This window comes from Oryctolagus cuniculus, chromosome 3 (genome assembly GCF_051225735.1).
Source record: "Oryctolagus cuniculus isolate XC-2025 breed Fujian yellow rabbit chromosome 3, ASM5122573v1, whole genome shotgun sequence".
NCBI lineage: Eukaryota > Metazoa > Chordata > Mammalia > Lagomorpha > Leporidae > Oryctolagus > Oryctolagus cuniculus.
In genome coordinates, this window is record NC_142869.1 from 582,570 (window position 1) to 606,526 (window position 23,957).

Sequence of the window (23,957 nt, forward strand, 5' to 3'; positions counted from 1 at the left end):
TAAATCCTTTTTTAAAAAAGAAAAGAAAAACATGGAGACTCTCACTAGAATACTATAGGACAGCTGTCATCCTGCGTGGGTCTCTGTGGAAATGCCCTCCCACCTGCCACCAGGCTCTGAGCTCCAGCAGGAGCCCGTGCTGGCCTACGGGGCAGGCCTAGAGCTGAGGTCCGCTTGTGACAGGCAGCCTGAGGACAGTCCAGACCCCTGCTAGCTTCATGGGGTTGAACCTGTAGATGTCAGGAACCAACAGATGTTGCCCATGGGTCTTTGCTGCCAGTGAGCCTCTGCTGTGACTGAAGGGACTCGGGTCATGCGTGCGTCACAGGGAGGCCTTCATCCCCCGCCCTTCTGTTGGTTTGGGGGCTTTTTTTGTTTTGTTTTTTTCCTAAGAGAGAAAGGATTATTTTTTTCTTCATAAATATTTATTGGGGCCGGCGCTATAGCATGGCAGGTAAAGCCGCCATAGTGCCGCCCTCAGTGCCGGCATCCCATGTGGGCATTCCTGGCTGTTCCACTCCTGATCCAGCTCTCTGCTATAGCCTAGGAAAGCAGTAGAAGATGGCCCAAGTTCTTGGGCTCCTGCACCTGCGAGGGAAAACCTGGAGGAGGCTCCTGGCCTCAGATCGGCACAGCCCCGGCTGTTGCAGCCAATTGGGGAGTGAACTTCTGCCTCTCCTCTCTGTGTAGCTCTGACTTTCAAATAGATAAATAAATCTTTTAAAAAAAAAATGTTATTCATTTGAAAGGCAGAGCAGTAGAGAGAGCTGGCACTTCTGTCTGCTGGTTCACTCCCCAAGTAGCCACAACAGCCAAGGCTGGGTCAGGCTGAATCCAGGAGCCAGGAACTCCATCCTGGTCTCTGTGTACCTGAGCCATCTGCCACTGCCTTCCCAGGAGCATTAGCAGGGGGCTGGATCGGAAGAGCAACAAGGGCTCATCCTGTGCTCTGATGTGGGATGCTGGCATCGCAAGTGGCAGCTTGACCCACTGTGCCACTGTGCTGGCCCCTGTCCCCATTAGTTTACAGGAAATCACAGATAGTGTTTCACTGTCAAGACCTCCGGGAGGCCTCTCCTGTAGTATGAGGGTCTTCGAAAAGTTTGTGGAAAATGCATCATGAGAACTCGCGGTTTGGACTTCACCACAAACCTTTTGAAGTGCTTTCTTATCTATGTTGTGTATGTATTTCTATTAGCTATCATGCCATTAACTCAGTAAAATTAGTTTTTCAGTGTCCCGCCCAGGCTCTGCCCAGCCTGTCTAGACTTCTCGAGGCCTCACACCCATCTTTCCCAGCTGGCTCATTCACACGTCACTGTCCGTCCCTCAGAGCCTGTTCACCGTGGTCGCCAGTCTCTCGAGGCTGTCAGCATGTTGGGGAGGACGGGTGTCAGGCACGCTCTGCTGTCTCATTGCCTCCTGGGAGCCAACACAGGACCCTGGTGCTGTTGTTCCTGGTCACCTTGGTGTTTGCCAGGAACACTGTCGGCGGCGCTGTGCTCACGGTGTTGGATCTGGGGGTTGTGCATGTACTGATTCAGAGACGGATGCCTACACTGGGGGTGGCTGTGGCCTGGTGTGTCCTTTAGAAAGGTTCCTTCGCCAGGTGTCCACGGCCATGGCTGCCTTCCTGTGTTTGAGGTGGCTCTTGAGGGTTTCCTGATGCTACGCTCCTCAGGTTAGTGGCCCTGCTGTGAGCAGACCGCCTGCGTCCACCGACAGAGCCTTCACTCCCCAGTGCTGGGCCAGATTGGAGCCCTGGCGTCTTCAGTGGTGGCAGAGTGTTTAGTGTTGTTTTGAACCTGGGAATTTGGTGTTTCCTTCACAGTTGTTCTCGCCCAGGGTTTTCCCTGCAGCTTTCTATCACTGCCCACGCACCTGAGCCGCCCCTGGACCTCCCACACAGGAGAGGGGACTTGAGTGTCACGTGTTTACTCCCCAGAGACCTGTTGAGCAGGAAATGGCACCTGGGGGCTCCTGCCACTCAGTGGGAGCCTGTTACAGCCAGGACACCGGGAACGCCCTCTAGTCGCTACTTCTGATGAAGACGGGCGGTGGTAGGGGGTTTAGGTCAAAGCAGTTTGTTCTTCTGGGTTATTTGGTCATCTTGACATTGAGTTATGTTCATTTATTTCCCTTTATTTTCAACTTTTAAAACTTTGCCAACATTTGTGTGGTGGTGAAGTCGGAGCTGCAAGGAAAGGGGCACTCGGAGCTGCGCCCTTGCTGCCTGTACCCCCACACCCAGGGTCTCCTCTGCTCATGCTGCCCCGCCTCCCGGGGTCCCCTCTCCCCCGCCCCCACACCCGGGGTCCTCTCTGCCCCTGTCCCCCATTCTTGAACCAGAGACGGCTTGCTGTGAGAGCTGCTCCGCCCCCTGCACATCCCCTTTGTCTCTGGGGGAGTTGGTTGGTGGGCATCTGGGCAGCTACCAGAACCTTCTGTTGTAATCATGGCACAGTGAGGGCATGTGCCCTGCCGGCTGAGCAGGTGAGCATGTGTGACTTGGCTGTAGCCATACTCCCCTCTGGAGGAGTGACGCATTGCCTGCTCGCATCCGTGGTGTGCAGGAGCCAGGCGCATTGTTGGGTTCTTCAGCACGCAGATGGAGCTGAATATACTTCCTTTTTTTTTTTTTTTTTTTTTTTTTTTTTTTTTTTTTTTTTTTGACAGGCAGAGTGGACAGTGAGAGAGACAGAGAGAAAGGTCTTCCTTTTGCCGTTGGTTCACCCTCCAATGGCCGCCGCAACCGGCGCACTGCACTGATCCGAAGCCAGGAGCCAGGTGCTTTCCCTGGTCTCCCATGGGGTGCAGGGCCCAAGCACTTGGGCCATCCTCCACTGCACTCCCGGGCCACAGCAGAGAGCTGGCCTGGAAGAGGGGCAACCGGGACAGGATCCGGCGCCCCGACCGGGACTAGAACCCGGTGTGCCGGCGCTGCAAGGCGGAGGATTAGCCTAGTGAGCCGCGGCGCCGGCCCCTGAATACACTTCTAATTTGCATTTTTCTGATAAAGAAGGTTGTGTTTCTCAGCATGAGGCCAGTAATTTTCTCTGTGAACTGAGTGTTCTTTTGCCCATCTTTTTATCAAGTTGTTCATCTTGCTCAATTTTCAGGAGTTCAGTATAACGACTAGGACTTGTTAAAAAAAGCCACCGTAAAAGTTAGAAATACGTTTCCCAACTTTTCATTTGATTTGATTTTTGTGAAAGTTTACTCTTATGTAGCGTCTCTGATTTTTTTTTTTTTTTTTTTTTTTTTTTTTATTGTGTTGGGTCATTGTCAGTTTTTTCCCACTTCTGTTTTAGGAAGTTGGTTGGTGTTTTCCTCTGGTGCTGTCACAGTGGGTCAAGGCTCTGATCCCGTCCCCACCTCCATGTGTCAGCCCCATTGGTGTGCTGCCGGCCTTGCATCTCTGTGCCTGTGGCTGGCTTCTGGCTGCTGACCACTGGTGTGTGTCTGCCTGCCTGCCTCATGGCAGTGGTTCCATGTTCTCACGCCTGTTCCTGCTGATGGCACCTCTGTTCCTCTCCTCCCCCTCCCTTCCCTGCCTCTCCCCTCCTCCCCTCTCCTCCCCCTCTTCTCCTCTCCCTGCCTCTCCCTTCCTCCCCTCCCTGCCTCTCTCCTCCTCCCCTCCCCTCCTCTCCTCCTCTACCCTTCTACTCCACTACTCCATGTCATCCCTTTTTGGGTCTCTCCTGTCTGTTATTTTCTTGTTTGTTAGCCCATGAAAACTTTATGATCAACTTCTTGTTCAAAATTTTATTAATTTTTAAAAATTAGCCTTGGCAAAGTTGACCTGTTGATTTCCGCCATCTTTTGTCTGTTACGGGACATTCTCTGCTTTTCTCTTTGTTTTTTTTGTTTGTTTGTTTTTTTGGTTTTTTGGTTTTTTTTTAAGATTTATTTATTTATTTGAAAGTTTGAGTTATACGGAGAGAGACTAGAGAGGCAGAGAGAGAGAGAGAGAGAGAGGGGTAGAGAGGTCTTCCATCCCCGATTGGCCACAACAGCCAGAGATGTGCCAATCCGAAGCCAGGAGCCAGGAGCCAGGAGCTTCCTCCGGGTCTCCCACATGGGTGCAGGGGCCCAAGGACTTGGGGCATCTTCTACTGCTTTCCCAGGTCATAACAGAGAGCTGGATTGGAAGTGGAGCAGCTGGGACTCGAACCAGTGCTCATATGGGATGCTGGTGCTTCAGGCCAGGGCATTAACCCACTGCACCACAGCACCGGCCCCTCTGCTTTACTCTTCTTATAAATTTTTCTCACTTGAGTGGCTGAGAGGACATACACCTATCCAGAGACAGACAGATGGACAGCGAGCTCCCATCCACTGGTTCACTCCCCAGAAGTCAGTGATGGTCAAGGGGCCAGAGCCAGGAGCTTAATCCAGGCTTCCCACAGGTGTGGCAGAAGTCTAATTTCTTGAGCCATCACCTGCTGTCTCCCAGGGTGCTCTCTGGCAGGAAGCTGGAGTCAGGAGTCAGGAATCAGAGCTGAGAATGGAACCTGGACACTGTGATGTGGGACCCAGGCACCTTAACTCTAGGCCAAACATCTGCTTTGCGTGTTCTCACTGCAAATGCACCTTTTCCGCCTTCTTCAGGGCTTGTGTGGAGCTGGGTCCTTTCCTTTTCCTACTGGAAATGTGTCTTTTAACTGGGTGGTTTTTTCATAAATTGAGGCCATCAGCTTCTTGATTGTCATTTTTTTTCCCTCTGTCACAAACAGCAAGAATTTAATAAACCATAGTTTCCCATGGTCTCTGGAGGTGCATTCGTACACCTCGTCTGGGCAGCCTTTGGGGCTGCTTGGTTTTCTGTGCCTCCCTGAGTGGTGGTGGTGAGTAGCAGTGTGACCCTGTGACCCACTGGAGCGTCCCTTACTCTGGTTCTGGGCAGGCCTCCCAGTGTCCTCTTGAAGCTCACACTGTCCCTGTGTCCCGACACGAGCCTGAGGTTCAGGCAGAAACGCGTGGGCGGTGCTGCAGGCAGTGCTGTGGGAAGGCAGGCTTTTCCAGAATCTCAGGGGCTTGTGTTTTCTTCTGTTCTCTCGTTCTAGGCCTCAGCAACCGTTACCATCCCTAAAGAACACCATCGCTTTGTTATTGGCAAAAATGGAGAGAAATTGCAAGACCTGGAGCTAAAAACTGCAACCAAAATCCAGATCCCACGCCCTGATGACCCCAGCAATCAGATCAAGATCACTGGCACCAAAGAGGGCATTGAGAAGGCCCGCCATGAAGTCCTGCTCATCTCTGCCGAGCAGGTGAGATCCACACGAATGCCCACCTGCTCGGCCCAGATCCTCACCTGGGCCAGCCCTGTGTGCGCGAAGAGCTCTAGGCCGTGCCTCAGCCCTGCCTTCCCTTCCCAGGACAAGCGCGCAGTGGAGAGGCTGGAGGTGGAAAAGGCCTTTCACCCCTTCATTGCCGGGCCCTACAACAGACTGGTGGGCGAGATCATGCAGGAGACGGGCACACGCATCAACATCCCTCCACCCAGCGTCAACCGCTCCGAGATTGTCTTCACTGGGGAGAAGGAGCAGTTGGCCCAAGCTGTGGCTCGCATCCGGAAGATTTATGAGGAAAAGGTGGGCAGCTTGTAGGAGGCAGGTGTCTTGGCAGCAGTGGACACAGGTTGGCTTGGGGAAGGGCTGAAGGCCCAGCTCTGCACTTGGGAGCCCGGGCCCAGGGTGAGGGCTCAGCTCGGAGCTCTTCCCAGCATTGCCTGATGTGTTAGCTCCACTTGGGCATCCTGCAGATCTGGAACTCATTCCTTAACTTGTGGGAAAGACTTGGTGTTTTCAGATCTCCAGGTTGAAGGTGCCCAACTCGGGGTGATGAGACTGATGTCCTGCAAAGGGGAGTCTCTAGGACCCCATCTGGTCGTGAGCCTCACCTGCTGGGGGTCAGCACGTGGGTGGGTCCTCTGCGGCTCACACCCCCTCCACTGGCAGTGATGTGCCACCCACTGTGCTTTCCCGAGACTGCCCTTAGCCATTAGTTTTTACTTCTTTGAGAGGCAGAGAGAGACAGAGAACCATTTCCTGGTTCACTCCCCAAATGCCTACAGTGGCCAAGGCCAGGCCCAGCTGACTCCAGGAGCAGGGAATTCAATCCAGGGCTCCCATGCGGGTGGCAGGGACCCAAACAACTAGAGCCACCACCTGCTGCCTCCCAGGGTGTGCACCAGCAGAAAGCTGGAATCGGGGGAGGAGCCAAGACTCAAACCCAGGCCCTCCAATGTGGGGTGACAGCACCCCAGACCTAGGCTGAGCGCCACCTCCACTCCTGTTGCTTAGAAAAAGAAGACCACAACCATCGCGGTGGAGGTAAAAAAGTCGCAGCACAAGTACGTCATCGGCCCGAAGGGCAACTCGCTGCAGGAGATCCTGGAGAGAACTGGAGTTTCTGTCGAGATCCCCCCTTCAGACAGCGTCTCCGAGACGGTGATTCTTCGCGGCGAGCCTGAGAAGTTGGGGCAGGCGCTGACAGAAGTGTATGCCAAGGTGACCGCCCCCGTGGAAGCTGTCCTGGGCCGAGTGTGGGGAGAGGGGCCCGGGTTTAGGATACCTGCCCCTGTACAGAGCAGTCTGCTGCTGCCTTGGGCTGCCTGAAGTGCCACCCTCAGCGGGTTTGTTCTTTCTGTCGTAGGCCAACAGCTTCACGGTCTCCTCTGTCTCTGCCCCTTCCTGGCTTCACCGTTTCATCATTGGCAAGAAAGGGCAGAACCTGGCCAAGATTACTCAGCAGATGCCAAAGGTGAGGACTCACGGTGCCCTCCGCAGACCGGCCTGCTGCGCCAGCTTCCTGGGCTGAGTGAGGAGTCTAACCAGAGAGGCCGTGTGCTACCGGGTTGAATCAGTACTTAAGAGACACATCACCCAGTGACTGTGGCTCATGACGCTCGCGTGCAGGCTGCCGCGTGTGCTGTGGTGGGGAGCGTGGGGCTCGCGTGCAGGCTGCCGCGTGTGCTGTGGTGGGGAGCGTGGGGCTCGCGTGCAGGCTGCCGCGTGTGCTGTGGTGGGGAGCGTGGGGCTCGCGTGCAGGCTGCCGCGTGTGCTGTGGTGGGGAGCGTGGGGCTCGCGTGCAGACGCTGTGTGTGCTGTGGTGGGGAGCGTGGGGCTCGCGTGCAGGCTGCCGCGTGTGCTGTGGTGGGGAGCATGGGGCTCGCGTGCAGACACTGTGTGTGCTGTGGTGGGGAGCGTGGGGCTCGCGTGCAGGCTGCCGCGTGTGCTGTGTGTTGCGTGTGCTCTTGAGGGGAGTGTGGGGCTTACATGTAGATGCCACGTGTGCCGTGGTGGGAAGAGTGAAGCTCACGTGTAGATGTCATGTGTGCTGTGGTGGGGAGCGTGCGGCTCGTGTGCAGACACTGTGTGTGCTGTGGTGGGGAGCGTGGGGCTCGCGTGCAGACGCTGTGTGTGCTGTGGTGGGGAGCGTGGGGCTCGCGTGCAGACGCTGCGTGTGCTGTGTGTTGCGTGTGCTTTGAGGGGAGTGCTCCCTGAAGGTCCTCTTGCTGACCCAGCCGGAGGCAGCCATAGTTCCAGGGAAATGCAGATGGGAAGGAGATACCATAGAACCCCCCAGAGTATTTATTTTTTTTCTTTAGACTTAGTTTCCAATTTTCTTTTTGTTCATTTTACTTTTTCCATCTTAACGCCTGGTTCACACAGATAGAATTGCTCCATGGAGCTGAGCTCCTGACCTCATGTGGACAGACGCAGGAATGTTGTAAGAGTGACTCACTCTACACTTGAGACAGCCGTCCCCTGCACGCTCGCTCTCTCCTCTCTGTCCCTCCTCCTTCCCTCTCGCTTGCTCGCTCTCTCAGGCCTTCCTCAGGTAAACAGGACGGTAGCCACGTGAGCGGTAGTGGGACCCGACTGTTCTGAGTTAGGGGTTGGGGCCTTTGCAGTCCTTGGTAACAGGAAGATTCTCAGACCACAGCATTGCAGTGGAGAGAGGGGTCTTCCGGGCACAGCCCCTTTCCATGGTGGTCTCTGTGGATGTGACCCTGCTCCCCACGGGTGTTTCTGAAGCTGCTGCCCCCAGGAGAGAGCCCAGGGCTGCTGCAGCTGTGCCACGGTGCTCTCCAGGTCTCCTCTTGTTCTGGTGTTAGGTTCACATTGAGTTCACGGAAGGGGAGGACAAGATCACTCTGGAAGGCCCCACGGAGGATGTCAGCGTGGCCCAGGAGCAGATCGAAGGCATGGTCAAAGATTTGGTACGGAGCCCTGGAGCCTGTGTTTGCCTGGGAGAGGTGGGGACAGGTGGACATGGGTCCAACAGGTCCTTTGTGAGTGAGTGGGTGCTGAGATGCAGAGGGGTGACTGGGTAGGTGCCAAGTGGTTCTGCCACAACTTTTTTTTTTTTTTAAGATTTATTTATTTATTTATTTGAAAGAGTTACATAGAGGAGAGGCAGAAAGAGAGGGCTTCCTTCCGCTGGTTCACTCCCCAATTGGCCGCAGTGGCCGGAGCTGCACCAGTCCAAAACCAGGAGTCAGGAGCTTCTTCCAGGTCTCCCACGCGGTGTAGGGGCCCAAGGGCTTTTGGCCATCTTCTACTGCTTTCCCAGGCTATAGCAGAGAGTGGAGCAGCTGGGTCTCAAACCAGCGCCCATATGGGATGCCGGCGCTTTAGGCCGGGGAGTTAACCCGCTGCACCACAGTGCCGACCCCACAACTTTATTTTAAAGGAGGGATCTTCCTGGGGGCCCCGAGGGACATCCTGAAGAATAGGAGGCACAGTGTGTCTGCTGGATTCGGGCTCTGGCTGCTGGCCGAGGACAAAGCGCTTGCCTTCTGACTGCCTTGTGCTCCTCCTCCAGGTCAACCGGATGGACTATGTGGAGATCAGCATCGACCACAAGTTCCACAGGCACCTCATTGGCAAGAGCGGGGCCAACAGTGAGTGGGGCTGGGCGGGGCACGGGAATCCCTCCACCTGGGACCACAGTTGGCTAAAGCTGTTTGGCGTATAGGTGAACTGAGTCAGCCTGGTGGGCCCTGCTGGGACCCCCGGGGCAGCCTCCTTCCTTGATGTGCAGCTTGCCGGCGAGTGGGACATCTCCAGGCTTGGCCCAGTGAGGCCCCTCTCAGCGTTCGATTCTGGGTCAGTGGGTGGGACTTGAGCTTGCAGGGGTGTCAGAAGCACACTTTGCCCAGGTGTTGGGCTTCACCCACACCCCACAGTGCCTCCCTACTCAAGGCAGCTTCACGCCCGGGGAGCACCCTGTCCCCGCATTGCTCACCCGACAAAGGCTGTGGGAGCCTGCCCTGTGTCTGGCAGCTGAGCAGTCCCTTCCCATCAAGGGTGAGTGACATGTATGCCCACCTGTGGCCTGTGTGGTGTGTCACTCCTGTGTGCTGTGGGTATTTTAGGTGGCAGGGATGAGACTCTGGCACCAAGGGACTTGGCCCAGTGCTCATTTCTGCACGCTGCTTGAAGCAGGCTCATGCCAGAAACTTGGTTTTGTGGTTTTGTTTCTCAGTCACAAGTGTGGTCCTGGTGAGGATCCCTGTTCTCTGCTCTTGGGGGCTACTGAGCCCCTGCACACCTGTGGCAGAGCAGTGCCCTCTTCTGAGCCAGTGCCTGGCCCCTGCACCACAGTGGGCAAAACGCCTGCCTCGTTCCTGGTGCTGAGGCTCCTCCAGAGTTGGGAGCTGGGAGCCCTGCATCTGTCCAGAGCAGGGGCCCCCGGGGGCCTGAAGGCTGTGAGGCTGCAGTCAGCTCTCATTTGTGTGTTGTCTTCACTTGAGGAGCTCCAGAAGGCGCCGGCACCTTGGAACTTCCCGGTGCTCTGAGACGCTGGGTGGCCCAGGTGTCATTACCTGAAGCTATGGGTAGTACCCCATGGTAGTGCTCTCAAGCCTGGGCCTGGTGAGGGTCAGAGCTGGTTCTTAGCGCAGACCACGGGAGACCAGCGAGGTTACTCTGGGCTCCAGCCCTGTCCTGCTCGACTGTGCATGTGTGCGAAGTGTGTTTCCTCTTGTGTCTCTAAGTTAACAGAATCAAAGACCAGTACAAGGTGTCCGTGCGCATCCCTCCCGACAGTGAGAAGAGCAACCTGATCCGCATTGAGGGAGACCCGCAGGGCGTGCAGCAGGCTAAGCGGGAGCTGCTGGAGCTTGCCTCTCGCATGGTGAGCCTGCTGGAGTGCGGGGCCCACCAGGCAGGCACACGGCAGCGTCGAGTCCCCGACGCCCATGCTGCTGGACTTGCTTCCTCATCCTTGCTCCCCAGCAGGGCCCCCCACGTGGTACTGGTGCAGCACAGTGCTGCGGGGGCGGGGGGGGGGGTCCCAGATGCCCAAGGACCAGCTCCCGAGATTGTGATGGATGTCTCTGGATTCTTAGTCGCTCCTCAGTTGGTTCTTCTGTGTGGCTAGGCGTGGGAATCCCTCATGCCTGGGGGTGGAGTTAGGGTTAGGTGGAAGCACCTCCTGCCCGGGGTGTCCCCACACCTCACTGCACCAGGTGCCAGCAAGTCTCCACCGTGGTGCACAGGACTCCTGGGGCACCTTTACACAGCCTGCACAGGCAGAAGTGGGGTAGGCGGACAGGCCTTCAGCACAGTGGTCAAGCTGTCACGGCCACCTCTGGAACCTGACTCCAGCCTCTTGCTGGTGTTGGCCCTTGAAGGCAGCGCTGGCTACTCAGTGATGGCGTTGCTGACACCCTGTGGAGACCTGGATTGGGTTCCCAGTTACGAGCTTAAACATGGCCCAACCATTGCCACTGTGGGTTTCTGGGGAGTGAACCCGCAGATGGGAGCTCTGCTGTCTCGTGTCTCTTTGCCTCTCAATTAAATAAAGAAATAAAAATGGCGAGGTGAGGAGCAGGGCCCAGGGTTCTGGGTCAGCGCAGCATGTGGGCCAAGCACGTCCTGATGAACCCGTACATGGGCCTTGCTGTATCTTGTGCTGAACCCTCTCTGTCACCCAGATGCCACTGTGGCCTGGAGTCCTGTTGCAGTCTGGTCAGCCGGCCGTGCTCCCCTTAGCCCCTGGCACTGTTCTGTGTCACTTCTGTCATCTTAATGAAATCTGCAGGTGGATTCCGTGCCCTGTGCTGAAACAGTCTGTTCTTTTCTTTTTTAAGATTTTGTTTATTTATTTAAAGGAGTCATGGAGAGAGAGAACGCATGCGCGTCCATCTACTAGTTCACTCTCCTGATGGCTACAGTGATCAGCACTGAGCCAGGCCAGAGCCAGGAGCTTCCTCTGGGTCTCCCACGCAGGTGCAGGGCCCCAAACACTTGGGCCGTCTTCTGGTGCTTTTTCCCAGGCCCTAAGCAGGGAGCTGGATCGGAAGCAGAGGACACTGACATTGCACATCGTGGTTTTCCCTGCTGTGCCACATGGTCACACAGGGAAGGTAGTTGGGGCATACCTTGTGTTCAGGAGGGATCTCTACCTGTGAGCAGAGTGTTTTGCCTCTCGGTAGAAGAGCGAGCTTGGGGCCAGTGCTTTGGCACAACAGGTTAATGCCCTGGCCTGAAGCAAAGCACCGGCATCCCATATGAGCACGGGTTCGAGACCTGTCTGCTCCACTTCCAATCCAGCTCTCTGCTGTGGCCTGGGAAAGCAGTAGAAGATGGCCCAAAGTCCTTCAGCCCCCACGTGGGAGACCTAGAAGAAACTCGTAGCTCCTGGCTTCAGATCGGCACAGCTCCGGCCATTGCAGCCATCTGGGGAGTAAACCATCGGATGGAAGACATCTCTCTCTCTCTCTCTCTCTCTCCCTCTCTCTCTGTGCCTCTCTTCTCTCTGTGTAACTCTGACTTTGAAATAAATAAATAAATCTTTAAAAAAAAAAAAAAAAAGGCAAGCTCACCTCTAGTTCTTGTCAGAACAGAAGAGCTGGGTAGGTTGCTAATTGCCGCTACCAAGACAGCACTGTTGATTGAAGGGTCAGTTCCATGGGAAGCATCACATGACCGCAGAGAGCAGATGTGCTGTGAGGGACACTCTTGGATGGCCTGGGGACCTGTAGCTCTTGGGGGTGCTTGCAAGGTGCACCAGGCCTCTCACTTGCTGCTGGATGGCATCTGGGCTTTCCCAGGCAGGGAAGGGGCTGGGGATGACGATAACATCTACCTTAATTATATTTGTAGGAAAATGAGCGAACCAAGGATCTAATCATTGAGCAGAGATTTCATCGCACAATCATTGGGCAGAAGGGAGAGCGGATCCGTGAAATTCGTGACAAATTCCCAGAGGTAAAGCTCTCCCAAACACATGCCACGGCCCCTCTGGAGGTGCCCTCACTCGGGAAAGTGCAGTGTTCTGGATCCAGTCCTTCCCGGTGATGGGTGTGGCCTCCTGGTGACTCGTTCTAGGTTATCATCAACTTTCCAGACCCAGCACAAAAAAGTGACATCGTTCAACTCAGAGGGCCCAAGAACGAGGTGGAGAAGTGCACCAAGTACATGCAGAAGATGGTGGCGGATCTGGTGGGGAGACGCTCCGGGCCTTGTGGCGGGCGGGGCGGCTGCTGTCCCAGCTTCGGAGTGGCAGTGCTTGTCCGGAAACAGTGTTGGCGAGGTTTAGCTGGAGCTTCCGCCTTCCCCACGGCAGGGCACCTTGCTGCCTTTTGGGTCTTTAGGTCCCTAGAGGGTCTGTCCATCCAGTGAGGAGGGAGAGAACACGAGTGGAATGGAGTCATTTGTTGACATTATTTTCTAAAAAGCTGAAATGGATAAAGGCTTGACCGTGTGGAAGAGTGATTAGCAGGGAGGCCACCAGTCGCTGCATGTTTGCACGGTTGCTCATGGGGCCTCAGTGTGGTTGCTGAGTGCCCTGAGGAGGTGGGAGGGTCTCCTGGCACTGTGACCTGCTCCTGCGTGCCTCCCCTTGGCCTAGCCAGACTTGACTGCTTCAGGTTAGACGTGCGCGGTCAGTCAGCTGTTGCCCTGGTGATGGGCCACGGCTGTGAATGCACTGCCCTCGGGGACGGAGCGGCTCGGGCTGCTCATCGTGGCTTCCTGTTTGTCTTCAAGGTGGAAAACAGCTATTCGATTTCTGTTCCGATCTTCAAGCAGTTCCACAAGAACATCATTGGCAAAGGAGGTGCAAACATCAAGAAGGTGACCAGCTTGTCCCTGAGTCGGGGCTGTCCTTGCAAGCCCTGCGCCTGTTGGGTGCAGATCGCTCCAGCCCGTGCTCCTGGGGTCTCAGTTGTGGGAGACTCTGGTTAGCTCCTCATCCGCATCTTCCCCTGTAGATTCGCGAGGAGAGCAACACCAAGATTGACCTTCCCGCAGAGAACAGCAACTCCGAGACCATCGTCATCACGGGCAAGCGTGCCAACTGTGAAGCTGCCCGCAGTCGGATCCTGTCCATCCAGAAAGACCTGGTAATCAGGGGTCTCCCAGCCAGCGCGGCACACAAAGTGACCCCGTGGCAGTCACGTGGGCGTTGTGCGTTCGTCATCTTTCTGCTCAATTTTATGCCCCGTGGAAATCAGCATCTGTGAAGGTGCTTGGTGTTGCCCTTGGTTCGTAAGAAGTGACCATGCAGTAGGCTGCGCCTGACTGACGTGTGTGCTCCGTGGATTTGTTCCCACGGCAGACACCTTGGGACCTTTGTGCTCTAGCCTGCACGCAAGGCAGCACGTGGTGGTGTGCGCTCTGTCCGAGCTGCGTCCGCCTGCACGTGGACTGCTCGTCTCTGTGCGTGCTTGGTCAGTAGTGGCCTTCAAGGGGTTTCCTGTTTCACTCATTGAATTCCTGCCTGTACTGGTGTGGCGTGTGTGACACGTGTCATCGTGAAATGAGCCTTGGCCCCTGCAAGTACTCCTTGCTCCGAAATCTCCCTTTTTCTGATGTTCAGAAGCTTGACTTTAAGTTGCGTCTCTGCCTTGTGCATGGATGCTTGCATCTAACTGATTTGTGTTTGTATTCTGTTACGTGTCCCCTAGTTCTGCTTATTACACAGATATGTAACAAATGTGATCAGATTGACTTGGTCACATTTTTTCATTGTGGTGAGATACAGGTAATAGCACCTCCCATCTTGGCTCTTCTCCATGTGCATTGGTGGCAGTGAGTGTGTTCGAAGTCCATGGCAGCCACCACCTCATCCGTCTTCAGACAGAAGTTCTGCGCCCCTCCCCTCCCAGGCCAGCTCCTGGGTCTGCCATGTTGCTCTTGGCTTTCTGTTTGTCGCATCTACTTAGTTCTCTCTTCGCTCTTTCTGTGCTTTGCTTTCGAGTTGAAAATGTTTCATCCTCTTTTTTCTGTTGCTCAGGAAGCGTCCCTCTGCCGCTTGACGCTGTCTCCAGCCTGAAACAGTGTGCCCCTTCCCCTCCCTCCGTGCTGTTGGCCACACTTTTTATCTTTGATGTGTTTTAGACCCTGTGGGGAATATTCTTTTATCACTTTTGTTATTTTTTTTTTTTAATTAGACCCTTAGCAAAATAATCTGTGAATTGAGCATCTCCAGAGCACTTCGCTCCTTCCGCAGATCTGTATTTCCAGTTCTGCTCTGTCCAGAAGGTGTGTCTGCTGCTGGTTAATTCTGCTTTGTATTTAAATGTCTAGAAGCTTCTTTAATTTTTCTTTTTTGTAAAGATTTATTTTATATATTTGAAAGGCAGAGTTTCAGGGAGAGAGAGGGAAAGGGAGACACAGAGAGAAAGGTCTTCCTCCACTGGTTCACTCCTGGGCCAGGGCCAGGGCTGGGCCAGGCAAGAGCCAGGAGCTTCATCCAGGTCTCCCACAAGGGAGCAGGGGCCTGAGCATTTGGGCCATCCTCTGCTGTTTTCCCAAGCACGTTAGCAGGGAGCTGGATCAGAAGTGGAGCAGCTGGCACTTGAACCAACACCCATGTGGGATGCTGGCACCCCAAGTAGTAGCTTTACCTGCTGTGCCATAGCACTGGCTCCTTTGCTTCTTTTTTTATTTCTTACTTGTATTTTGTTTATCTGAAAGAGAGAAAGGGAGATATACACAGAGCTCCCACTCCTGGTTTACTCCCAAAATTTCCACGGCAGCCAAGACTGGGCTGAGGCCTAAGGAGCCAGGAACTCAATTCATTTCTCCTGCGTAGGTGACAGGAACACAATTACTTGAGCACTGGCCTCTGCCTCCCAGGTTCATGATAGCAGGAAGCTGGAGTTAGAGCCGGGGCAGGTTCCAAGCTTTCCCCTCGTCTGCCGCAGGTGGTTGTCCAGGTTGCTGCTTCCACCAGGACCGAGGCTCCCACTGCCCGCAGCTTGTGCATCTGTGTCGTTTTCTTCCTGAGCTTCTTGGATGTCTTCTCATCACGCTGGGGAGATTCGGGTTGCTGTTGCTTTGTGTTTTCTGGTCACGCCAGTTCTGGGGTACAGGCTGTCCTGCCTTTCCCGGTGGCTCTCTGATTAGAATGGGGCGGGGGTGTTTTCCCTCGGGTTTCTGTGAATTCGGTGGTTTCCTGTGGTATCTGAGAGGGTTCTCTCCTCAGCGTTAGCACGTTCGGTCTTTTCCTTTGCCACATGGTTAAAAAGACAGTCTCATTCGGTGCTCGTCCACGTGGCCGGGCTGTGGCCCCTGCCCCTGCCCCTGGGTCTTCTAGGCCACAGCCCGTGTTCCTCCACTCACAGTGTGTTGCTCTGCATGCGTGTCTGGCGGGGGTATTTGCTTTGTTTAGCTGTTTGTGCATTCCGTCGACAGTTTTGAGCTTTGTCAAGTCACTCTGAAAGTTTGCTCCCAGCCCAGTGTTGTGGCACCACTGGTTAAGCTGAATCAGAGCGCCGGTTCATGTCCTAGCTGCTCTGCTTCTGAAGCAGCTCCCTGCCAACACTCCTGGGAGGGCAGCGGAAGATGGCCCCCGGGGGAGGCCTGGCTTCACCCTGGCTGTTGCAGCCATGTGGAGAGTGACCCGACACACAGAAGACCTGACTGCTGTGTGTCATTCTGCCTTTCAGATAAATGAGGCTCTGACTTCCGAGGTTAATAGACGGGATCAGAGCAGGTATTTCCCATCCCTGAGGCGAGAGCCTCTTGAGCACTGTCTGGTGTCTGGTGTCCCTCCCAGCTGCTAAGCACGGACACCGCTTCCTGTCATCGTCCCTGGGCCCCGGCTGCCAGCCGTCTCCTTGCTCTCTGTGCTGCGCAGGGGCGTGGCAACCCTTGGGCTCTCGTGTTTACTTGCTGTTTCCAGTAGGCCGTGAGTTTAGTCCCTGTTGGTTGGACGCAGAATCTTTGCTGTGATAGGAAGTTTCCCCAGAGCTGCCTGAGGAAGCGCCCCGTTCTTCCCGGCTGTGTCGGCGCTGTTTCTCTGGCCCGTTCTTGCCACACTGATGTGACTCCCTTCTTCCCGTCTGTCTGGTTTCAGGCCAACATAGCCGAGGTGGAAGTCTCCATCCCGGCCAAGCTGCACAACTCCCTCATCGGCACTAAGGGCCGCCTGATCCGCTCCATCATGGAGGAGTGCGGTGGTGTCCACATCCACTTCCCCGTGGAAGGCTCTGGCAGCGACACGGTTGTCATCAGGGGCCCTTCCTCAGACGTAGAGAAGGCCAGGAAGCAGCTGCTGCACCTGGCCGAGGAGAAGGTGAGCCCCTGGCCCTAGCGGGGGGGAGGAGGGCTGGTTAGGAGTGTCTGCTGGGAAGCCTGGGCTCTTCTCATGGCGGGAAATCCAGAGTCCTTTGGGGCACTTCAGGGACTGACTTTTTTTTTTTAATGTGACGTTGGCTTTCCATGACAGAAGGGCCTTTCACGGTCCAGGTGCCACGTGAGGGAAACTGGGGGCAGGGGGAGTAAAGTGTGACTGACAGCAAGATGAGCCCTTCTGTGGCCGCCACTGCAGTCAGAATTCTGCACTGCGTTGCTGGATTCCGTTGTCAAAACGCCCTGGAGTCTGTTTGTGTCTGTCCACCCCAGAACCCCGCAGGCTCTGTGGGGCTCGCTTTGCAGAGCCACGGAAGCGGAGCGTGGGGCGTCCTCTGGCTGTGTCTTCCGCACGCGGAGACCACCTTGGCTGCTCAGCTCCCGCACCTCTCTGCACCTTCTGGCTCTGTCAGTTCTTGGATTTTTATTCTGAGCTAACCTAAAGATCTCAGTGATTTAGGCCTTCAAGTCTTCACTGGTGTTTCATGTTGGTCCCATTGGGTTTTGTAAGCTGGCCTTGCTTGGTGAGAGTGCGCTGCACGGAGGTGCCTGCTGGCTGTGGTAGCTGCGTCTGTAAGAGTCACATCACCTGTGAGCAGAGCCCCTGTCTGCTGTCACATGGGGTGCAGGTGGGAGGGCCCAGACTCTCAGTGTCTGCTCTCCTCGAGAGTGTGTGATGTTGGCAGTCTTGGCCACCCTTGCATTTCTTTCTTTTTCTTTCTTTCTTTTTTTTTTTTTTTTTTTAATTTGACAGAGTTAGACAGTGAGAAAGAGACAGAGAGAAGGGTCTTCCTTCTGTTGGTTCAACCCCCAGATGGCCACTACGGCCAGAGCTACACCGATCCGAAGCCAGGAGCCAGGTGACAGGTGCTTCCTCCTGGTCTCCCATGTGGGTACAGGGCCCCAAGCACTTGGGCCATCCTCCACTGCCTTCCCGGGCCACAGATAGCTGGACTGGAAGAGGAGCAACCGGGACTAGAACCCGGCACCCATATGGAATCTGGCGCCGCAGGCAGAGGATTAACCACGTGAGCCACGGCGCTGGCCCCACCCTTGCATTTCTAGGCTCTGTGGTATCTTCTCCAAACTGTCGCTGTCTGTACTGTGAAGACCAGCGGCTTGGTGAATCCGGCACTGAGGACCCAGGTGCTTCGTGTTGCACTGGCAGACACTTGTCCTCTGTCCTCCCGCCTGGGAACCAGGGCCCAGGTCCAGAAGAGCCAGGCGTCTCGGGAGCAGCCTGGCCCGCTGCGTTCTTCGTGGGGTTGCAGCATCCAATCCTTGCCTGGGCCTTGGTGTCATCAAGGGCCTCGTGCTCTCGGGGGAGCTGAGGGCTTTCTGCCCCGACTGTGAGCGTGGTTGGCTTGTCTGTCTCTGAGCTGCCCCTTTCTCGCCGGCGATGACCTGCAGCACTCGGGAGGAAGAGAGGACGGGGAGGAGCAGCTGCATGAGTGGTCTGGAAGTCCCAGGCCGGGGCCCTGGCCCTTGCACCCCGCCCTCCAGCACATCTGAGCAGATCAAGAGTAGCCTGGAGGGGCTGGTGTCAAGTGGAGCAGGTAAAGCCACCACTGCTTCACTTCCGATCCAGCTCTGCTACTGCACCTGAGAAGCCAACGGATGGTGGCCCGCATGCTTGGTCCCCTGCCACTCACACTGCAGACCAGGATGGAGCTGCTGACTCCTGGTCTTTAAAAGGGAAAAAAAGGGGCTGGCTCCGTGGCTCACTTGGCTAATCCTTGGCCTGTGGTGCCGCGTCTCATATGGGCGCTGGGTTCTAGTCGCGGCTGCCCCTCTTCCAGTCCAGCTCTATGCTGTGGCCCGGGAGGGCAGTGGAGGGAGGATGGCCCAAATGTTTGGGCCCCTGAACCCACATGGGAGACTGGGAGGAGGTACCTGGCTCCTGGTTTCGGATCAGCACAGCGCCAGCTGTAGTGGCCATTTGGAAGGAACACCTTTCTCTCTGTCTCTCTCTCCCACTGTCTATAACTCTACCTGTCAAAAAAAAGGGGAAAAAAAAGAGTAGCTTGCAGAGGTTCAGGCAGGGCCAGGCTTGGTCTGTGTGAGCTTCAGCATCCTGGCACCCTCCTGCACCCCCTCCCTGCCTGGGGAGAGGTGTAGGTGCCTCTCCTGCTCTGTGGCCCAGCCGGCTGGTGCCAGGCCAGCTGCCAACAGCCACAGGATTCGTTTTTGCAGCAAACAAAGAGCTTCACGGTTGACATCCGCGCCAAGCCGGAATACCACAAGTTCCTCATTGGCAAAGGTGGTGGCAAAATCCGCAAGGTGCGTGACAGCACTGGAGCCCGCATCATCTTCCCTGCGGCCGAGGACAAGGACCAGGACCTGATCACCATCATCGGGAAGGAGGATGCCGTGCGGGAGGCTCAGAAGGAGCTGGAGGCGCTGATCGAGAGCCTGGACAACGTGGTGGAAGAGCACATGCTGGTGGACCCCAGGCACCACCGCCACTTCGTCATCCGCAGAGGCCAGGTCCTGCGGGAGATAGCTGAAGAGTACGGCGGGGTGATGGTCAGCTTCCCGCGCTCCGGCACGCAGAGCGACAAAGTCACCCTCAAGGGCGCCAAGGACTGCGTGGAGGCGGCCAAGAGGCGCATCCAGGAGATCATTGAGGACCTGGTAGGTGTCCAGGGGTCCTGGGCTGTGGCCCTCTCTGACGGTAGGGTGGGGTGGGAGTCCCCTGGAGAGGTGTCGAGGTGTGTTGCTTTCTCTAAAGCAGCCTGGGGGCTTCCTCTGTTCCTTGCCCTGAAGCTGCCGCAGGGTGAGGGTCCGTCCTCCTGCGTCTGTAGGCAGATTCTGGCCTCAGCAAGTGCCCCTGCAGTCGCACCTCCCTGACCCGCCCCGCCCCGCCCCGTGCACCTGAGCCCAGCGTCCCCCTCAGCTGTGGCATGGTGGTGCACGCCCTGATGGGAGGGAGGGAGGGAGGGCAGAAGCCGACCCCAGGATGCAACTTTGCTCTTCTTCTTCCCTGTGCGCTCAGGAGGCCCAGGTGACACTCGAGTGTGCCATACCCCAGAAGTTCCACCGGGCTGTCATGGGCCCCAAGGGCTCCAGAATCCAACAGATCACTCGGGATTACAACGTTCAAATTAAGTTCCCTGATAGAGAGGAGAACCCAGGTGGGTCCCTGCTGCCTCTGTGCAAAGGAGACTGGGGTGGGCAGACTGCTCTCCCCGCTCCCAGTGACCACACTTGGCTGGACGCCCGCCGCGTATCCCAGAACTGCTGGTCTCTAAAAGATGGGTGCTGTCACAGGAAGACAAGGTGCTGTGTTTGTGCACACGTGTGTGGAGGCTGCTGTATATATACACATGGTGTTCATGCTGTGCGTGTTTGGAGGGTGCTGGGGGGGGCTGTGTGTATGTGTGCGCATGTGCGCAGCTAGTAGGGGGCAGCCGCATGTGGGTGGCCAGGCCACAGCAGAGGAAGGAGCCTGCGACGTCTTGGCTGCAGGAGTGCTGAGTGCAGTGTGCTGTTTCTCGGCGTACCTTGTGCCTGCCCCGAGGAGCCTCCCCAGCCCTGGCAGAGCGGCCTCCTCACTCCTCACCCCATGTCCCTGAGGCCATGTCTGCGAGGTCAGGTGGCTGTGGTTAGTGACCGGCCTGAGGGCATTGTGCAGGTGTCTGGTGGGTTTCCTGGGGGAGCTGCTGTCCCTTGTCACAGAGATCCAGTCTCACGAGGTGGCACTGCACCCACTTAGGTCGTGATGGCATTTCATACCTGCACATTACACAGCACAGCATGAAGGTGCACCTTCCCCTCGCACACGTGGCTGTAATTTCTGCGTGTGTGGGTGTTTCCTGGGGACCACGTGCTCTCCCTGACCATGGCACACTGCTCACACTCAGTCCTGCTAGGTCCCAGCCAGTGCACGGCACGATGGCTTGGGGCTGTCGTGTGTACGCACTCGCCGCTCCTGTGGACCCTGGCGTCAGTCCTCCTCCACGGCTGAGTGCTGCCCAGGAGTTGGTTTTCATTCCAGTGCTGGCTGTCGTGCCCGCAGGAGCCCCTCCCACTGTTTCCCTGTGCTGCGGACGTGGCTCCTTCCTCATCCTGGCCTCTCCCCTCCTGGACCACCACGTGTCGCAGCCTGCCCTGCTCTCCCTCAGGCACCTGGCAGCTGTCCCACCGGGGCTGCTGGTGGCTGGTTTTCCGGGTGAAGGATGAGGGTCTTACTCCCCTCCCTGCCTGGTACACAGTAGGCAGCAAACATATGTTGACTTCTGCCAGTGACAGGCGCCACAGAGTTACTTGCCCTTTCTCCCTAGTTCACAGCATGGAGCCAGCCGTCCAGGAGAACGGTGAAGAGTCTGGGGAGGGGAGAGACACCAGGGAGGCAGAGCCTGGCTCTCCGCGGAGGTGCGACATCATCACCATCTCCGGCCGGAAGGAGAAGTGTGAGGCGGCCAAGGAAGCCCTAGAGGTGGGTTGGGCCCTCTGTGCCCTCCCTGGGGCTGGGTAGCTGCCCGTCCATCAGCAGTCGGTGGGCCTCAGCATTTCAGTGTGAGCACACAGCTCAGAGGACCTCCTGCAGAGGGGTCGCTGAGCGCAGTCTGTTGTCCTGGAGAGACGAGTGACAGGCAAACCGTGTGTGTCAGAGCGGGAGAGTGCCTGGTGACGCAAGTCAGCATTGTGCCAGGAGTCAGGGGTGTCTGGGGCCTGCCGCGATACGAGAGTCTGACGTGGAGGGCTGAGTCTCTCCCAGCAAGACCAAAGCCCAGTTCCTGTTGCTTTTTGATTCTTCATGATTTAAAAAGTCCGGGTGGTGTCGTCAGCCAGACATGCAGACAGAAGGTTCTAGAAATACACGGTCATTCTCTTCAGGGCCCTTCCCCTGTGAGCCTGCAGGGTCACAGGACTGCACACAGGGCCTGAGCACAACCGTCTTCCCCAGGCACTGGTTCCTGTCACCATCGAAGTAGAGGTACCCTTTGACCTCCATCGCTACATCATTGGGCAGAAGGGCAGCGGGATCCGCAAGATGATGGACGAGTTTGAGGTAGACTTAACCTGGAACTGTGGTCGGGAGTGGGTTCTGCTCGACGGTCGTCGGTCTGGTGCCCGTGGCCTGCTCCCGGGCCCGGCGTTCTTGCCAGCCCGTCACTCTGCCTCCCCTGCTCTGACACTGGTGTCACCTCCTCTGAGTGACACCGATGTCCCCTGCTCTGAGTGACATTAATACCCCCTACTCTGCTCTAACTTGAATGCTCCCCAGGTCTCCATGGTGCGTGACTGTCATTTGTCTTCCCTCTGGGTGCCCAGCCTGTGACCATGTCCTGGGTCACGGCAACATGAGCGCTGCTGTCTCCACACAGGTGAACATCCACGTTCCGGCACCTGAGCTGCAGTCTGACATCATCGCCATCACTGGCCTTGCCGCAAACCTAGACCGGGCCAAGGCGGGGCTCCTGGAGCGGGTGAAGGAGCTGCAGGCCGAGCAGGAGGACCGCGTGAGTGCGGGGGCTGCCCTCCAGGAGACCCCCTTCAGAGCCCTGGCCCTCGGCCTTGGGTGCACTTAACGCTGCTTGGGGGTTCTTGAAGACTCCAGCAGCCCAGCTGAGTGGGGTGGCTGGAGGTAATACCGAGGAGGTGCAGTTGGGGTACAGAGGGCTTGTGGTGGAGTGAGCCGGACTCCCGTGTTCACGTGCGAGTTCTCTTAACCCCAAGCTAGGAAGGACGCTACTTCAGCTTCCTCTGACCATCTGGGACAGGCAGGCCGGGAGGCCCAGCACAGGCCTCAGGCCAGGCTTTGTGCTCATCTGCAACACAAGCACAGGTGGCTGTGGCCTCCCATGGTTGGGAGGGTTGGGGCCCGCTTCCTCTCTGGCAGTGAGGAGGGGGTGTTCTGGAGCGGGTGAGTGACTTCGCCGAGGGACCCCTGGTTTTCTGTTGCATGTGAAGAGCCTGGGCACGGGGCAGCACTCGGGAACCTGCAGTACCTCGCAGGCTCTGCACTCCCCTCTCCAGCCAGGGCTGAGCTCCGGCCCCAGCCGGGGACGTCCAGACCCTGGTGCTGTGCCTCAGCCCTGGAGAACGCAGGACTTAACTCACACGTGCCAGGCAGCCAGCTCGAGGGCTCGCACTGCGCGCGCCCAGCGTGCCCTCCTGCACGTGGCTCTGACCTCCGTCCTCAGCAGGAAGACTGACTGATACGTCTGTGGCGTGATCAAGTGTACTCGAGTGGGTGCTTGGAGGTGAACGGGGCAGAACCATGGGTCAGCAGCGAGTTGGGTGTCTTGCTCTGGGACCCAGGAGGCGTTGAGTGCATGGTCAGCATGGGTGCTAGCCGCCTGCCTCACGCTCCCTCGTTTCGCTTGTAGGCCTTAAGGAGCTTTAAGCTGAGCATCACTGTAGATCCCAAATATCATCCCAAAATTATTGGGAGAAAGGGGGCCGTGATCACGCAGATCCGCTTGGAGCATGATGTGAACATCCAGTTTCCTGACAAGGATGACGGCACCCAGGTAAGAACAGCCGTCCGGTTCAGAAGGGCCATCCGTGACCTGCCCAGGGGTGCCGGAGCTGACTTCAGAGTGGCAGGTCCCCGAGGCTAGGCTGTGCAACGGGGTGGTTGAGGCCTTCTCTGTGCCATGTGTCATCCAGGCCTTGGGCAAGTTTTCTCTGTGCCTCTTGGTCACTCCTGGCAGGTGAGCCAGGGCTTCAGCTGGGTCTTTCTTGAGCTGTGCACCTGCCAGGTGACACTTGTCACCTGTCACCAGGGTCCCCTTGACAATGCTCCAAGGGATCCTAGGAGGTGAGTGGGCATGAGACAGCCTGTATCTTACATCTCAGCCCCTGGAGGAGATGCCAGCAGAGGGTAAACACTGCTGCACTTTCAGAGGGACCAGGAAAACTCCACCTGTTGTCCCCGTATCGCAGTGCCAGCCTCTCCCACCTCACACCCTGGGTCTGTCTCTTTCTGGCTGGTTCGTGCACATGCATGGTCAGACCAGCCCTCCCAGTACTCCCAGCCCCCCTCTGCCAGCTCTGATTACAGCCCCCTCTCCCAGGTGGTACCCCCCGCCCCTCTCTTCTGGCTCTGACTGTCCCAGCCCAGCTTCAGTGGCCACAGTCCTGAAGCCCAGTAGAGCACCCCTCGCTCCCACTGCCGGCAGTGGCCTCCCGGCTTTGCAGTCTTTGAGAAACACAGCTCAGAAAACCTGCTCTGCCTCCTCCCTGTGTGTTACTTTCTGGCTGCCTCTTGTGTTTCTGGCAGTTTATACCAGCACTCTGGTTTTCACTAGAAGGGTTTTGGTTTTTTGTTTTGAGAGAGACCAGGACCATAATCCAGGCCTCCTGTGTGGGTGACAAGATCCCACTCACTGCAGCGTCACTGAGCCAGGA

At 56.7% G+C, this 23,957-nt stretch overlaps 1 protein-coding gene across 9 annotated transcripts in view; it reads left to right on the forward strand.

Moving 5' to 3' along the window:
* HDLBP (high density lipoprotein binding protein) overlaps positions 1 to 23,957 on the forward strand; it is a 75,094-nt gene that overhangs the window by 47,526 nt on the left and 3,611 nt on the right. For all 9 annotated transcript variants that reach the window (XM_008252172.4, XM_089328792.1, XM_070069918.1 and 6 more), the window contains 18 exons: positions 5,067 to 5,273; positions 5,382 to 5,597; positions 6,309 to 6,515; positions 6,661 to 6,768; positions 8,126 to 8,230; positions 8,836 to 8,914; positions 10,010 to 10,149; positions 12,123 to 12,227; positions 12,348 to 12,461; positions 13,008 to 13,094; positions 13,232 to 13,363; positions 16,324 to 16,542; positions 18,792 to 19,232; positions 19,594 to 19,732; positions 20,882 to 21,036; positions 21,508 to 21,612; positions 21,929 to 22,063; positions 22,934 to 23,077. In XM_008252172.4, coding sequence (XP_008250394.1) covers positions 5,067 to 5,273; positions 5,382 to 5,597; positions 6,309 to 6,515; positions 6,661 to 6,768; positions 8,126 to 8,230; positions 8,836 to 8,914; positions 10,010 to 10,149; positions 12,123 to 12,227; positions 12,348 to 12,461; positions 13,008 to 13,094; positions 13,232 to 13,363; positions 16,324 to 16,542; positions 18,792 to 19,232; positions 19,594 to 19,732; positions 20,882 to 21,036; positions 21,508 to 21,612; positions 21,929 to 22,063; positions 22,934 to 23,077 — 2,838 coding nt within the window. The remainder of the gene's footprint in view (positions 1 to 5,066; positions 5,274 to 5,381; positions 5,598 to 6,308; positions 6,516 to 6,660; positions 6,769 to 8,125; positions 8,231 to 8,835; positions 8,915 to 10,009; positions 10,150 to 12,122; positions 12,228 to 12,347; positions 12,462 to 13,007; positions 13,095 to 13,231; positions 13,364 to 16,323; positions 16,543 to 18,791; positions 19,233 to 19,593; positions 19,733 to 20,881; positions 21,037 to 21,507; positions 21,613 to 21,928; positions 22,064 to 22,933; positions 23,078 to 23,957) is intronic.